The sequence below is a fragment of the Lotus japonicus genome, chromosome 1, assembly GCF_012489685.1.
Source record: "Lotus japonicus ecotype B-129 chromosome 1, LjGifu_v1.2".
In the NCBI taxonomy this organism is placed as follows: domain Eukaryota; kingdom Viridiplantae; phylum Streptophyta; class Magnoliopsida; order Fabales; family Fabaceae; genus Lotus; species Lotus japonicus.
In genome coordinates this window covers 92,519,777-92,534,350 of record NC_080041.1, presented here as the reverse complement: position 1 = coordinate 92,534,350, position 14,574 = coordinate 92,519,777, and the positions used below count along the sequence as shown (strand labels likewise).

General features: G+C 38.0%; 1 protein-coding gene across 2 annotated transcripts; it reads right to left on the bottom strand.

Annotated features, from left to right (window-relative positions):
• Window positions 1–602: 602 nt before the first annotated feature.
• Window positions 603–3,500, bottom strand: LOC130727835 (uncharacterized). 2 transcript variants are annotated; one of them, XM_057579094.1, is made up of 6 exons: window positions 3,117–3,499; window positions 2,802–2,936; window positions 2,639–2,714; window positions 2,299–2,393; window positions 1,148–1,315; window positions 603–1,049 (listed from the first exon to the last, which is right to left on the bottom strand). In XM_057579094.1, the coding sequence occupies exons 1-6, from the start codon at window positions 3,439–3,441 to the stop codon at window positions 883–885; spliced, it is 966 nt and encodes a 321-aa protein (XP_057435077.1). In that variant the 5' UTR covers window positions 3,442–3,499; the 3' UTR covers window positions 603–882. The 2 variants fall into 2 exon arrangements, with proteins under 2 accessions (XP_057435077.1, XP_057435076.1); XM_057579093.1 differs by having other exon boundaries at window positions 2,639–2,936; window positions 3,117–3,500.
• Window positions 3,501–14,574: the final 11,074 nt, after the last annotated feature.

Sequence of the window (14,574 nt, the reverse complement as noted above, 5' to 3'; positions counted from 1 at the left end):
TTCGATCGAGTGACAAACGATGCAATCAAAACGAGATAACAAAAAATATATTTTGGAGTCATTATCAGCATATTGTACAATTTAGGGGCAAAGAATAAAAAAATGAATGGTCAAAAGCTCCTTGTGCAAGGTTGTACAACTTTTTTGGAGTCCATACAAGGCTCCTTGATTGAAGTTGAATGGAAGATGGGGTTAAGGAGTAGTTGTGGTATCATATTACTCACTTGTCCTTAAGGTTATTGAGTTTGTACTTTCTACTCCATAATTTATGAACTAGTTATTTATGTTCGCAGAGGATAAAAATTGAAATTGGATGCCAATATTTAAAGGACAGTTAAAACGAACTAAGCTTATGTTAATGTCAAGCAACCAAGATCATGGCTATCTTCATATGCTTTAAAAAAATCAACGATGAGATTAACCTTATTAATATTAGCTAACTTTAGAGACAAGCCCACCTTAAAGAAGAAAAGAAACCTTAACCTACTGAGAGCAATAGCTTATTTAAGTTGCACCTTCCTCAACTTCTACATAAAATAAAAAAATAAAAAACTTAGCCTCATAAATATATGCATGCTATATGACTTTAAATAAAATAAACATTAAAAGGAACTACCATGGTTTGTATTTGTGAGGCAAAAGAGATGTTTAGACTATTATGTGCTTATTCCAGAGTGCAATATATACCTGGACTTTCCAAAACAGTAGGTGATCACAGATCCCCACAATAAAATCACCACTATAAACACATGGTGAATACCATAGTAAAAACTATAAAAGTGTATTGTTTACTAAGACCCGTCAAACTTAGTAGAAACAAACTTATTTCATTTCTCCATAAAGCCTTGCCTCGTCAATTCATAGGTTGAAACTCACTCTACTCTACACACGCTCAGTCACCCTGGAAGACTGTCCTACTGCCTGTTCCATCTCAGAATACCATTTCCCAATCCGTGTATGCTCTACCATATCTCTACCTGACTTGAGGTGGCGGATGGGTCTTAGAACACCAAAGACTGAGAGATCTGCTAAATTGGGATCCAATCCACCTGCCAAAATCAAGTATATAAGCATGAGTATTCAATGTAAAATGCATTCCGAACACTTTTTGCATCATGTGTATATCATATACTAGTTGAAAACATACCAAGAAATTTTCGGCCCTTCAAAGCATCAATCCACTGTTCTGCAGCTCCATACAATGCAGCACGCTCATCAGTGATATTGTGTCTCTTCTTCAATTTCTTTGACACAAAATACATAGCTGCAGCCCCACCATACTTTGCCACTAACCTCTCAGATAAACTGAAATTGCCTGCATATTTAGAAGGAAGCTTCTAAAATTGTTTACACATCATAACATAGTAGACCTAGGATAAAAAGAAGAAAAGGAGGGTAAAAAAGAGCACATAGTAAAGGGGTTTGACAAAAAAATCACCATGCTTGTACCGGTTGATATACATTCAGTTAATGTAGTGTTTATCTCTTAAACTGGGTAGGAAAAGAAACTGAGGTGTGTATTACTCTATGATAAGTTGAAAGAAAATTTCCTCTCTCCCTCTTTTTTGGTATTCTTTCAAGATATAATTTTTTTACAGATGGGGTACAGTTGAACAGGGTTTGAACCAAGCAAAACAATTTGATGAAAAAGGAAGTCTGTTTAGCATCCACAGGGAAAGGTCAGAGTCCATCCAGTTGGGCATATTTTATGACCACTAGTCACTACAGAATAATCATAAATCTGTATGAAGTAAATTTATGTAATGAATTATATGATCTATAAATGAATTCCTGTCATATTTGGAAAATAACAGAGGAAATTTCAAGCAACATGAAATCAGGACAAAATGAAATATGCTCAAGAGATGTCTAATGTTTTTGGAGAAAATGAAATCCGCTTCAAAGATTTGTAAACTATGAAATCAGTCTGAAAACACATGATCTGCTTAGAGTTGATTAGATATGTTAGCAACACACTCTTTCAAACATACTCTATTTTATTGGTTGAAGTTCATATGGGATTCACCAAATCATATGGGTCCACTCCCAATTTAGAGAGCCCCAATCCCATTTTGGCGGGACCTGCGGGAATTTCAACTAGCAACAGAGAGTGTTCGAAAGAGTGTTAGAGAGTGTATTGCTAGCAGCCTAGCACTCTTTATAGTTCGTTTGTTAGCTACAACCTATATTTAACAATACAGCATTATATGTGCTTATGAGTTAAATAATCTTCATTTTCTAAAAGTAAGAAACAATATCACAGTGTACAACAAGGCAAACTTTTAATCAAAAACTTACCTTGAGTTGTTATATATTCAAACGATTCAAGAGCCTCGGAAACAGTTCGATATATGTTTGGAGACAAAACATGCACCAAGTGATTATCCACCCACCTATATTACAATTCACAACACATTGTTGTGAGATAAATCAAGGTTACAGGCTTACAGCTGCAAGTATTTTGCATCCATTATTACAAAAACGACAAAACCAATTAAGCAAAAACAAAACTACCAACATTGGCAGAGAAATGCAACCATATTTTAACCAGAGAAAAGTGCTAGTGATAAGCAACCAAGTAGTCCAAATAAACTAGAAGAAATAATTAGAAAAGGATTAAAATGTATAACCAACATACTCGCGCCACTTCTTCTCTTCATCTGCATTAAGGTCATAATCTGGACGTATCCTTTTGACCAACTTATCAATTATGTCTGCAAAAAGAATGAGTGAGTTTAAATTTAAAACAACATTCACCGATAACAAGATTACTGATAAGGACTGGTAAGGTGGCTTTGAACCTGAAGAATCAACCATTTGTTCACCATCAACAGTCAGAATAGGAACCTTCTTGTAGTCAGACCATTTGATCTCCTTCTTGCTCATTGGGTTTACTTCCACTACTTTGTATGGAACATCATAATAGTCCAGAAATGCTGCGAAAATCAATGAATTTTTTTAGAAAACTCAATCATTGAAGACAAAACCAAGCGTTCCAAAATCAAAATGGACACTAAATTAAAATATCGTTAATTAAAATCCAATCAAGCATTTAACAATCACAGAAATTATAGATTTCAAAAACTCGAGAGATAGAGGATTATAATGGAATTCACCTTTAACCTTGTTACAGAAAGGGCAAGCCTCGTATTGAAAGAGAACACAGTTTTTGGGTTTGATTCCCGTTTCTGAACCCTTGGCCTGGAGGTCTTGAGCTAGAGACGTAGCGGCAGCAGCAGCAGAACTATGATACCTGAATCCGGTGACGCTGTGAGCTTCAGAGGGACTCGAGCGATCAACGAGATTCAGAGGGTGAAAACTCCCGCATGCGCCGCCAAAAGGAGCTACTCGCGGTAGTTGGTGAAGGGTGCCGACGGCGGCGGCGGTGGTGGCGCGTGTTAAGGCTCTGCCTGCGAACATCACTCGATTGATCCCTCTCATCGCAAACCAAACCAGAGAGACCGAGTAAACCTTGCAAAGTCAGGATATGCTTCAGGGTTTAAGGGTTTTGCTTAAATATAAAATAGAAAAGAGCGGTTCGGGCTAGGGTGGGGAAGTTTGAGAATGGTCCACCGGTGGACCAGTCTTCCCAACCGTTCATATATACTATTTTAATCTTGTGGTTCAGATTTTCGACCTTGCACATGGAGTACAGGTTACCTAGTGATAATTTTGAAAAATTGCAAAGATACCCTAATCTGAAATAACCCTTTGTTTCTCTCTCTGATGGCACGTTATGTCACGTGATGTCAGAATATGTCACCACCACTACTCCTCTGAAACCCACCCAACCCCCACCACGGCATCTCCGTCGCATCTCCGTTTGGGTCATGATTTGCTTGTCTGCGTTTCATTTCCATTCCTGTTCTCCAACGCTACCAAATTATGGATTTCAGTAAATTTGTCCAAATTTTTGATTTACAAAAGTGGTGCAAAGAGCGGAGAGCGGAGCATGAAAAAAAAAGTAATCACTCATCGGTGTTCCTTGGGAAATGATTGGAATGGTATGGAGTGTTGCGAGCGAAGGATGACAAGCATGGCAAAGATTCGAAAGCAAAGGAAGAAAAAGTAGTGTGATGAAAAATGTGGTGAAAGTGGGGTTTTATAAGTTGGTGAGAGATGCATGTGAGTTGTTCGATGAAATGCTCGATTTGAAAACGTAAGCTCATGAAGCTCATGAAATGGAAAATGGACAGAGTCTGGGTTCTCAAATTTTGTTCACGATGTTCATATGCCATAATGGCCATTTTGTCGGAAGCCTCTCCAAAACGGTTTGTATCTTAAGTGTGCTCATCTCGTTGAATGTTCTTGTTGATGCACTGGACGTCCTCCCTGAATGAGGTTGTTATTTTTGTGAAAAGTGTTAAGAGATCCGAAAGCATTGGACAAAGTACTTGTGGACTGCAACTTTCCATGTATATGCATTGATGCTTCGGTGACCTCACAGGAATGTCCTTGGAAGAAGAAAGCTTGAAGGGATTCATCTCTCATATGTTGTTCACTTGTGAGATGGGTATTCAAAGTGTAACTTCTTTAATGAGTGCAGTCAAACCCCATGACATGTAGACCTGTATAGAAGGGATTGTGAAGATAGTTGTGTTCGTGTTTGAGTGATTTATGTGTCTTGAATGTTAAGATTATAGCAAACTATGTAAGCATGGCAATAGTTGATGTGGCATTTAAAGACAATGGAAAAATGTCAGATTTGTAAGATTGATGGATTATTTTGATTAGTATCGTTACATAATCCATGACCTGATCTATATACGAATTGCAGCATGAAAATAAATTTCAAAGATGCTAAGATGACTCAAATTGAAACACTGGAACAAACACTGGAACACAAATCTGATACAGAATGTCTTAAGAGGTCCAAAGTGGTTCAAAATGTAGGTGCCCTTAAACACAAATACTAGAATTAATGATACGATGACTCAAAGTTTGATAAGAAGACAACAAGTACTTAAAACAAGGCTAATTGTTGCGAACTACACTCATGACCAGCTGCACTTCAGTTGGGAAAAAAGTGAAGAACATTGTGCTTCCCGGGGACATTTGTAACTCCTTGCACAGCCCATACCAGCCCTCACATAAATAAGCTTCATTTTTTTTTCTCTCAGTCCGACGAATTTCACAATCTGCAGACACATTCCTGTTTAACACCCTCACATTGATGGTTGGCCTTCCAGTTTGTGGGAGTCTTCCGGCGACCCTAGCAGGTACATGCTGCAACAATAAAAAGCATCATATTTCATCAGATAAGGTAAATTGGGGAAATTAAACTTAGAGAAAATGAAATGAATTGAGCGGATCTTACCAAAGGGTTTCTACCATCTGCTATCCTTTTAGTCACAACCTTATGCCAATTATTGTCACGGTCAAAGTCATCATCTTCAGAATCAGTATCAGACAAAATGTGTATGACTTCTGGGTATTCAATTTCATGTTCAGGATCACGGAAAATGCGGAAGTGGAAGGTTAGTGGTTCGATATATTTGAAGTGCAACAAAGCTCTGTAGTTCAATGAGTAAAAATCAGCAAACTGCTGCAATCCATTGGTAAATGCAGGCCTCCCATTCTTCAACCCTATTGTGAACTGTCTTGTATTTCCATTGGGGTCTGAAGCCAAAACCTGATGACCAGCAAGTACGGATTCCCAATGTGCATAGAACCTTCTGCTTATGTACAGAAAGTCCTGCATTTTAGGAACAATGAAGTTAACAGGATGATAAACTAAACATAGGATGAGAAAGACCGAAAATAAGGTTGGATAATACCTGGTCTGGTGTCCACCACATTCCAAATTGTGTGTGAAATGGATCTTCACCCACTGTTTTGGGAGTCTCCATTACAACAACGAATCCACTGAAAAAGGTAGTGCAGGCTATCGTTTTAAATTTAGGCTAACATTTTTAAATAATTATGAAATAGGCAGCCAAGAAAGAATTGATACAACAAGTGCAGGTTAAATTATTGCAATTTTTTAGGTAAATTACGAACTACAAATATGAGGAATATATTGATGTGGTTCATTAGGGCAAGTGATTAAGTAACTAATGATGTTGAAAAACAAAAGAAAAAAAAGAGTCCGTATTTAAATTGATTGTTTCACACATAGTTAATCTCTGTGTCTAAATCCAGAACACAAGGCAGGAGACAAAGCAGTTATAAATAGCAAAAAGGACATAAGGGAATATGGGTGGGGACTAGGATGATGTTCCAAATTGTTCGCAATTGTCGTAAAGGCTGAAAATGGAAATAAATTGTAATTAACGACAACAATATGTGGTCCAAGAGATAGAAAGCGACAAAACCCTTAACAATATTCAGTTGATTGAAAGCGACAAAACCCCACCACAAAACCCTATGTTCCAAAAGGTAAATACCAACACATTAGGGTTTTCATAGAGAGCAATTAGGGTTATGAAATTAGGGTTTGGAAAGAGAGAACCATAGTACCTGTTTCGACAATGAATACCGAAGAGGCTGGCACGGCGGAACTAGGAAACTCTGTTCGTCCGTCGAACTGCTTCCGTTACGCTGATGCAGTTGCTGAGAACGGTGGTAGAAGATTTGAGAATCGGTGCACAGGAGATAATGGTGTAACTAACGGGTTTATCCTTAAACCCGGCCCAACTGTAAATAGAATATACAATAATTTATTTTTTTATAAATTAGGCCAGGCCCAATGGCCGGCCCTAATGTCCATGACGAGGAAAATTTCAGTTAGATTAATAATAATTATTTTGGGGTATAATCCATTTGTTTAAATAATGGTTAAATAAAAAATTTGTAAATTAAGGTGAAGAGAAAAAATCTATTAAACACATCAAATATTTTTTCCCTTATTTATTCATTGATGATTTATAATTAGAGTAAATCTTTTTTTGCGTTACAAGAATCACTTCACAGAGTTATTTTACGTCTCTCCTAGCTTCACTGCACTTGATTCCCTCGTAGAGTCACTTCACCGACTTATTGTACGCCTATCCTAGCTTCACTGCACTTGATTCCTTCCAAGAATCACTTCACAGAGTTATTTTACGTCTCTCCTAGCTTCACTGCACTTGATTCCCTCGAAGAATCACTTCACCGGCTTATTGTACGCGTCTCCTAGCTTCACTGCACTTGATTCCTTCCAAGAATCACTTCACATAGTTATTGTACGTCTCTCCTAGCTTCACTGCACTTGAATCCCTCCAAGAATCACTTCACAGAGTTATTGTACGCGTCTCCTAGCTTCACTGCACTTGATTCCCTCGTAGAGTCACTTCACCGACTTATTGTACGCCTATCCTAGCTTCACTGCACTTTATTCCCTCCAAGAATCACTTCACAGAGTTATTGTACGTCTCTCCTAGCTTCACTGCACTTGATTCCCTCCAAGAATCACTTCACAGAGTTATTGTACGTCTCTCCTAGCTTCACTGCACTTGATTCCCTCGAAGAATCACTTCACCGGCTTATTGTACGCGTCTCCTAGCTTCACTGCACTGGATTCCTTCCAAGAATCACTTCACAGAGTTATTGTACGTCTCTCCTAGTTTCACTGCACTTGATTCCCTCCAAGAATCACTTCACCTGCTTATTGTACGCGTCTCCTAGCTTCACTGCACTTTATTCCCTACAAGAATCACTTCACCGGCTTATTGTACGCGTCTCCTAGCTTCACTGCACTTGATTCCCTCGAAGAATCACTTGATTCCTCACTTAATCGACTTTCTTTATATATGTCCTAACTACATCTCACGTTTACGTCTTTCCTAATTTCATGAGAGTTTGTTTCTTTATAAGAATTTTTACTATCTTAATATTTTGAACTCAATTATCTGATTCCAAATTTTTTTTTCGGAAATATTTTATTAACCAAAATACCTTGTGGGGTAGGGTGTTGAATGAAGAACCATTAGAGTGTAACAGTTTGGTGAGATAAATATTAGATGTTATACACCTTGAAATACGTTATATAATTAAAATATGATAGGAGGAATTTATATTGTATAAAAGACTTTTAATTTTTTTTTGTGTGAGTAATTGTATTTCTAATAGGAAATTATAATATTGTATATTTCCACGTTAAAAATGTTTGTGTCAATGATTTTATTAATTCCCACCCATTCCCACCACCGAATTTACGTTAAAATTCGAAATTAATCCGAATAATTGGTTGTTTTCCCTCCCAAACGCGTACCATAGGCTTGTAAAGGAAGGAACGTCAGTTGATTTGGTTGAAGGGACAACTCGTTGGGTTCCTGGAAAAGCATAAGATTCTCTGCCATATGCAAGGACCAGCCACGTGAGTGTTGAATTTTGTCCACTTCGCTATTATTCCCATGACAGTGGGGTCGGTGGGTTAACTTTAATTTCCTTGAACTTCATCAGTCCTTCACCCTTAACTCCAACTCACCTTAAGTTCATCCCCTCTTACTTGTCATCGTCCTCTCTGTTTCCGCTCCTCCTATCTTTTTCTTTAGCCTCGTCCAAGCCAAAGTATGACTGGTAAACATAGGTTTTATGTTGTATTCCGTGGGAGAAACCCTGGGATTTACAATTCTTGGGATGAATGCAAGGATGAAGTACTAGGTTTCAAAAACAACAAGCATGAGAGGTATTCAACTCTTTATGAAGCTCAGAAGGCATTGCAGGATTATTTTGAAAGATCAGATGCAAGGGCTAGCGAAGCTGAAGTTTCTCAAGCATATAGTCAGAGCTCACGCCATGTCCATGTAGAGTGCAGCAGGGGCCACCCTGTGGAGCCACCCTCACCGGTGCAAACAGGGTTCAAACTGAGTTACGTGACCTCAGAATCCTATTTTACCTGCCTTTGATGTTTTGTGTACCAGTTTGGTGACATTTTGTGTAACTAACATATCACTATTTGTATTTGTCTAGATCCTGAAATCAATGCTGAATCCATGCATGGATCTTCTCAAACAATGAAGGGTAAAGAAGTTGTCCTGAAGTTTAGCATGAAGCAATGGTTAGGTGAGGTTTGCAACTTACTGGGAATGGACGCACCTGAGTATTATCCATACCCGCCCAAGATGTTGGATGGATCTCCTCAACACAGCTGCATGTGTTACGTGCGGTCACCAAAAATCGATGGCACCCCAGTTGAAGTTAGCCCACATGAGAGGTCACCCGACATGGCAATGGAACAAGTGTCATTGAAGTGGCTACAAAGGTTGGAAACTTCCCACAATTTAAGTATTATGGACTACAGCCATCACAAGCTTGAGGTGAATAACAACATAATTCAAACCCTTGAGGTTGAAAACTTTGATCTATTGTTGGAAAATTCCAGTCTCAGGCAACAAAACTTGGACCTCAGGGCTATGTTGCACCACCGTTGAAGTAAGGACTAAATTGGTGCTTAACAAAGAAGAGCGATGCAAGACTTAGTAGTGTTACCACAGGTTTTTATCATTTGTAGGTGATTGTTACACCCATCTACCAACCATGAGACTTGGCACCTTTAATGACGTGTCTCTTCATCTTCTAGTGTGTATGAATATCCATGACACACTTGGCATGTAATATATTTCATTTTCGATCATTTACTTCACCTTTACTTTGCATGCTCTTGGCTGAGATTAATTTGTGTTGACTGGTCATAGGAAAATCCCATTTATGCTGACTGTGTCTTAAACATCCGAGTCATATTGTGTTCAAGTTGACTATTAATTGTAGGGTGTGGTGGAATTTGTATTATGGTTTAATTAATTCTTCATGGGATAGGATTATGTGATGTTTTAATATGTTTGTGTCATTTCAAACACTGACGCTTTAGGCACTAGACCATCATTACGAAGTCCATATCATATCACTACCCAGATCTCATCTTCCAAAACCCACCACTCAAAATTCATTTCAAAGATTTTGCTCTGGGTTAAATACCATTTTCAGGGTTTTTCAGGAGGGTTCTTAGTCCTAGTTTGTTGATGATGGCAAGGTATGTAGCAACTGAGGTCGTTTATTGACAAGTGTTTTTTAGCCATTGGAGATTTCTGTGGTAGTGAGCTGTATTTTGGTGTGCAGAGGTGATTCAAACGTTGATGCAGGAGAAGGTGAACAAGCTGAACGGACGAGTGCAGAGGTTGACACAGAGGACGAAATAGAGGCTGAAGCACAAGCAGAAATGCATGATCTAAGGGACATGGTGGTGCCCCTTTCTTTCTCTACGTATATAGAATGCTAAACTTGACTTCCTAACACCCTTTGTTACTAACTACGTTGAGTGTTATCTCCATTTTTTTTGTCAGCTTAATCAAGTGGGAAGAAAGGATTTCCTTGAGGGTTTATTCACTCTACTGAAGGCCTTGAATAGCCTCATTGGTTACATGAAGGTGACTTATTTTCTTTATTACTCCACTGTAAATGCTAACACTTTGTGATGTCTAAAAAGTTTTTGTTTTTTTTTTTTAATTTTACCTTGTATCCTGGACTGGACTACGGGTGCGACTATGAAACTTTGGGTCATGGTTTTCTTTGTGATTGAAAACTAAGATTTTTAGTCAGGCTTCCACTTTCTGTTGAGTTCACTTGTGTGCAAGATTGTGGAATATTGTGAATGTATTTTTAACACTAATAAACGTTGTTTATCTCCTGGCCTGTGATTGAAACGTTGTTCTTTGTGGGGTTGACTTGATTCCATGATTAATTATATATAACATTTTTAATTTAACAAAAATCCAAAAGAAATCCAAAAGAGAAGAAATTTGGGACAAATTATGGGTCTTGAATGTGTATGTGTTTTGTCTTGAATTTTAAGGTTATAGCAAACCATAAGATTATTGCAAACCATGTAATAAACGTTGTTTATCTCCTGGTCTGTGATTGAAAAATTTACTATCGTTACATAAACATGTCTACAAAATTCGTTTAATATGAACTTAACGTAATCGTTTGGTGTCATAGGCAATGAATAGGCATGTGTCTAAGATTGATGAGGAAATAGCCAACAACACAAAGCTTCTACAAAGCCTAGATGAAAAATTAACCACGTTGGTTGAAAGGAAGCCTGTGGACGCGAAGGAAACTAAGGCTTCACCAAACATATATCAAGGAAGCTCCTCCCAACATGCAAGTGCTGCTGTTTTTGATGCTGAGACACCAACTGCACCTATGCCCCCCATAAGATTGACATCTAAAAGGCTGGCCAGGGACCCAAATACCTATGATGAGGTCAAAAAAACTTGGACATGTGTGTGGACCTGACTATATCTGATGATGAGGTTCCCGATCTAAACAAGGTACCTACTAAGGGACCTGATGTTGAATCCGGAGCAGCAAAAGGAGAATCTTTGAAACAAATGCATAACAAATCCACGAAGAAAAGGGCTGTGCCAAGGGGGAAAGAAGTGTTTAAAAGTATGGAGGTTGAATTTGATGTCTCTGATTCAGACTGTGATGATTGTACAATTATTGAATCACCGACACAATCAAAATTTAAGAAGTCTGAGGTTAATGTATCTGGGACCAAAGCGTTTCCCAAACAAGACAAAACTAAGGTAATAAAGTTTGTGCACACTTTTGTTTATTACAGTTTGTGTTTAATTGTTCCACATTGCATTGTTAATCAATTATAAATACTTACCTCTCAATTGGCAGGACAAAGGGAAAAAAGTTGCAACTGATTGTACACCAACCCGTAGGCCAAGGAAGATGGCTAGGGCTTTGAACACACCAGTCATGAAAAATTATTCAAAGAGAGTTGGCCATACTCTGCCAAAGGAAATGGAGTCCAAATTTCGGCCTACTCCTGAGATGGGGTTGACAGCTGATGATCTTCGTATATGCGCCTATGTATTTCAGATACTTGGTGATCCAAGGTATGACTAACTTATACTCATCCCAGAAACTGCACAGAACTAACACAAATACACATGTAGGGAGGAGTTGTTCAAAATGGGGTCTTCAATTGGGACAAGAGAAAACTTCCACAGTCTTTGCCCAGACCAAGTTATTGACTCAAAGGTTGGGGTCACTTTCACACCCTTTGTTGTTAATTGTGTGGTACTTCAGCTTATTGACTTTGTGGTACTTTAGATTATTGACTTCATGGCTTTCAAGCTTACTTGGAATCAACACAATACTGAAGCACAACCCGCATGGATATTGCCACCCCGTTTTGCGGTATTAACTTTGTTCGTTGGATATATTTTGCTGTTTTCTCTCAGACTGGGCAACCTTTAACACAACTGTTGTTGCAGGATGGTGTGTTGAAGGGAAAGATGTCAGAAGATCTGCTTCCAGAGTTTGCAGAACAGTGGATGGCACCGTTTGATACATTGAAATACGTCTGTTATAATATTTTTTCTGTAACTCTATTATTCGTATTTTCAATACATCACCTAATGTTAAGTGTATTTGCTACAGATCTATGTACCTGTTAGGGAGGCAAACGGGGAGTGGTTTTTAATGGTTGCATCTATGGATGAGATGGTAATTTACCTGGTTGACTCATGCCTTAGTGCACAACAAACTTCCGCTAGGAAGAAATCTATAAGGCAAATTGTATGTACTAGATTCCTTCATTTTGTATGTCCGGTAAAATTTTATTTATTCTCCAGTTTAATTCTCTAGTTTAATGACCGAATTATTTTCACAGGGCAAGGTGATTGGCCGCATGGTGTTTTCATCCTACTACCCTCAAAACTACCTTGAAGGCAACTTTGAGCTAGGGACTTGGGATATCGAAGAAGCAAAATCTAGTGAGGACTACACTGCGAGGTAATTGGCGACTCCACTTTTATTTGTTTGCCTCTACAAGTTACACCCTTGTATCAATGTTCGGAATATTTATTACTCTACTTTAATTATTTAGCACTCAACACTCAACTTTATGCACGTTGGAGTGAATGCAAATGGATGATGTCTTTATGTCAAACTTACTCCCTCGGGTAAGCACTAGATAAATCAACATTGGAGTCTTGTTTAGTTAACTGTCCATGAAAATGTTTTAATTCTTCTTCCATGTTGCATACATTTTAATTGCAGGTGGAGGATAACCTTGTGCGAATGAAGGCTGCCATGTCACTGTTGAATGGACCACACAATGAACACTTCAAAGTGTTAGTTGGAAATGCAAACAACTTTTGGGAAACTCAGATGTTGAACAAGGAGTAGCTGGTTTGGGAACATCTTCAGTTGGGTACCACAAATTGTTAAGATAGTACTTATGCTTAGGTGGGATGAGAAGTGGTATTCAATATTTTTTTGTGTAAATTGTGTGAAGAGCGACGTTTGGGTTTACAGCACTTGCGATGTGCTTAGTGTTAGTTGGAAAAGCAAACAACTTTTGGGAAAGTCAGATGTTGAACAAGGACTAGCTGGTTAGGGAACATCTTCAGTTGGGTACCACAAATTGTTAAGATAGTACTTATGCTTACCTGGGATGAGAAGTGGTATTCAATATTTTTTTGTGTAAATTTTGTGTGAAGAGCGACGTTTGGGTTTACAGCACTTGCGATGTGCTTAACCCGTTTTGAATGTTGTATAGTCAATGTTTGGGATGAAAGCATGGTGCACCTATGAGCATCATGCCCAAGACATGTTATGTTTTTATTTTCTACTTCTGTAATTGAACATCATGATGTTGACTCATGCCAAGTATGCTTTGTTTTTGTTCTTATTAGTTAAGGTAAGGTCAATACATCGTAATGACTTCTAATTGAACCTCACGTGCATTTGAATTGGTGTCCAGATGAGGTTTCCAAATGCTCTTCAAATTAAGCATGATTGTATTTCACTGGCGGGCAAGGGAGAAGGAATTTCTTTTTCCAAACACAAACAAATGCAACCAATAATGCAGATATTGGCATCAAAGGATGCAGCTGGTTGGCTGAACACAACATCGGTCGCAATTTACCCTTAAAACCTAGGACTTTTGCAGTGTTACACACAATTACATTGTGCAAAGATATCCAATTGTAATTGAAATTATCAAACTAAACCCAACATGATTGAAGTAAACGCAAAAAGGCTACCTAAGAATACAAAAATTTGAACTCAAAATTAATGGGAAAAAATGTCCATTCAACGACAAAAACTGAAACTTTTGAAACAAATTCATAACAAAAAACAAAAGGAGACACCATCAATCATGTAGGTTTGGTGCTCTGATTTGATATTATAATTTTTATACACTAATGACATTACATGATTGTGGTGATGTTTTAATATTATAATTTTGATACACTAATGACATTACATGCTGACAAGCTCACACCATGTGTAATGGGATTTGCACTACCTAATAGCACCAGTAATAATGGGAATTATCTAGCGAAATCATACAATACGAAATCATACAATATCTCTCTCTTACACACAATCTCCAAGTAAAAACATAATAATGGCCATATTTAACCACCACACTAACCATAAAAATACACAAATATCTGACACACATAAAAATACACAATTAACTGACAGACATATAATCCAATAAGTAAATTACACCAATTTAGCAAAGTATGAATGAATGACTTCAAGTTCAATCACTTTGAAATTGCCTTCTTTTGACTTCAATCACTGACAATTCTAACACATCCACTACCTGCAGCAGCCGTT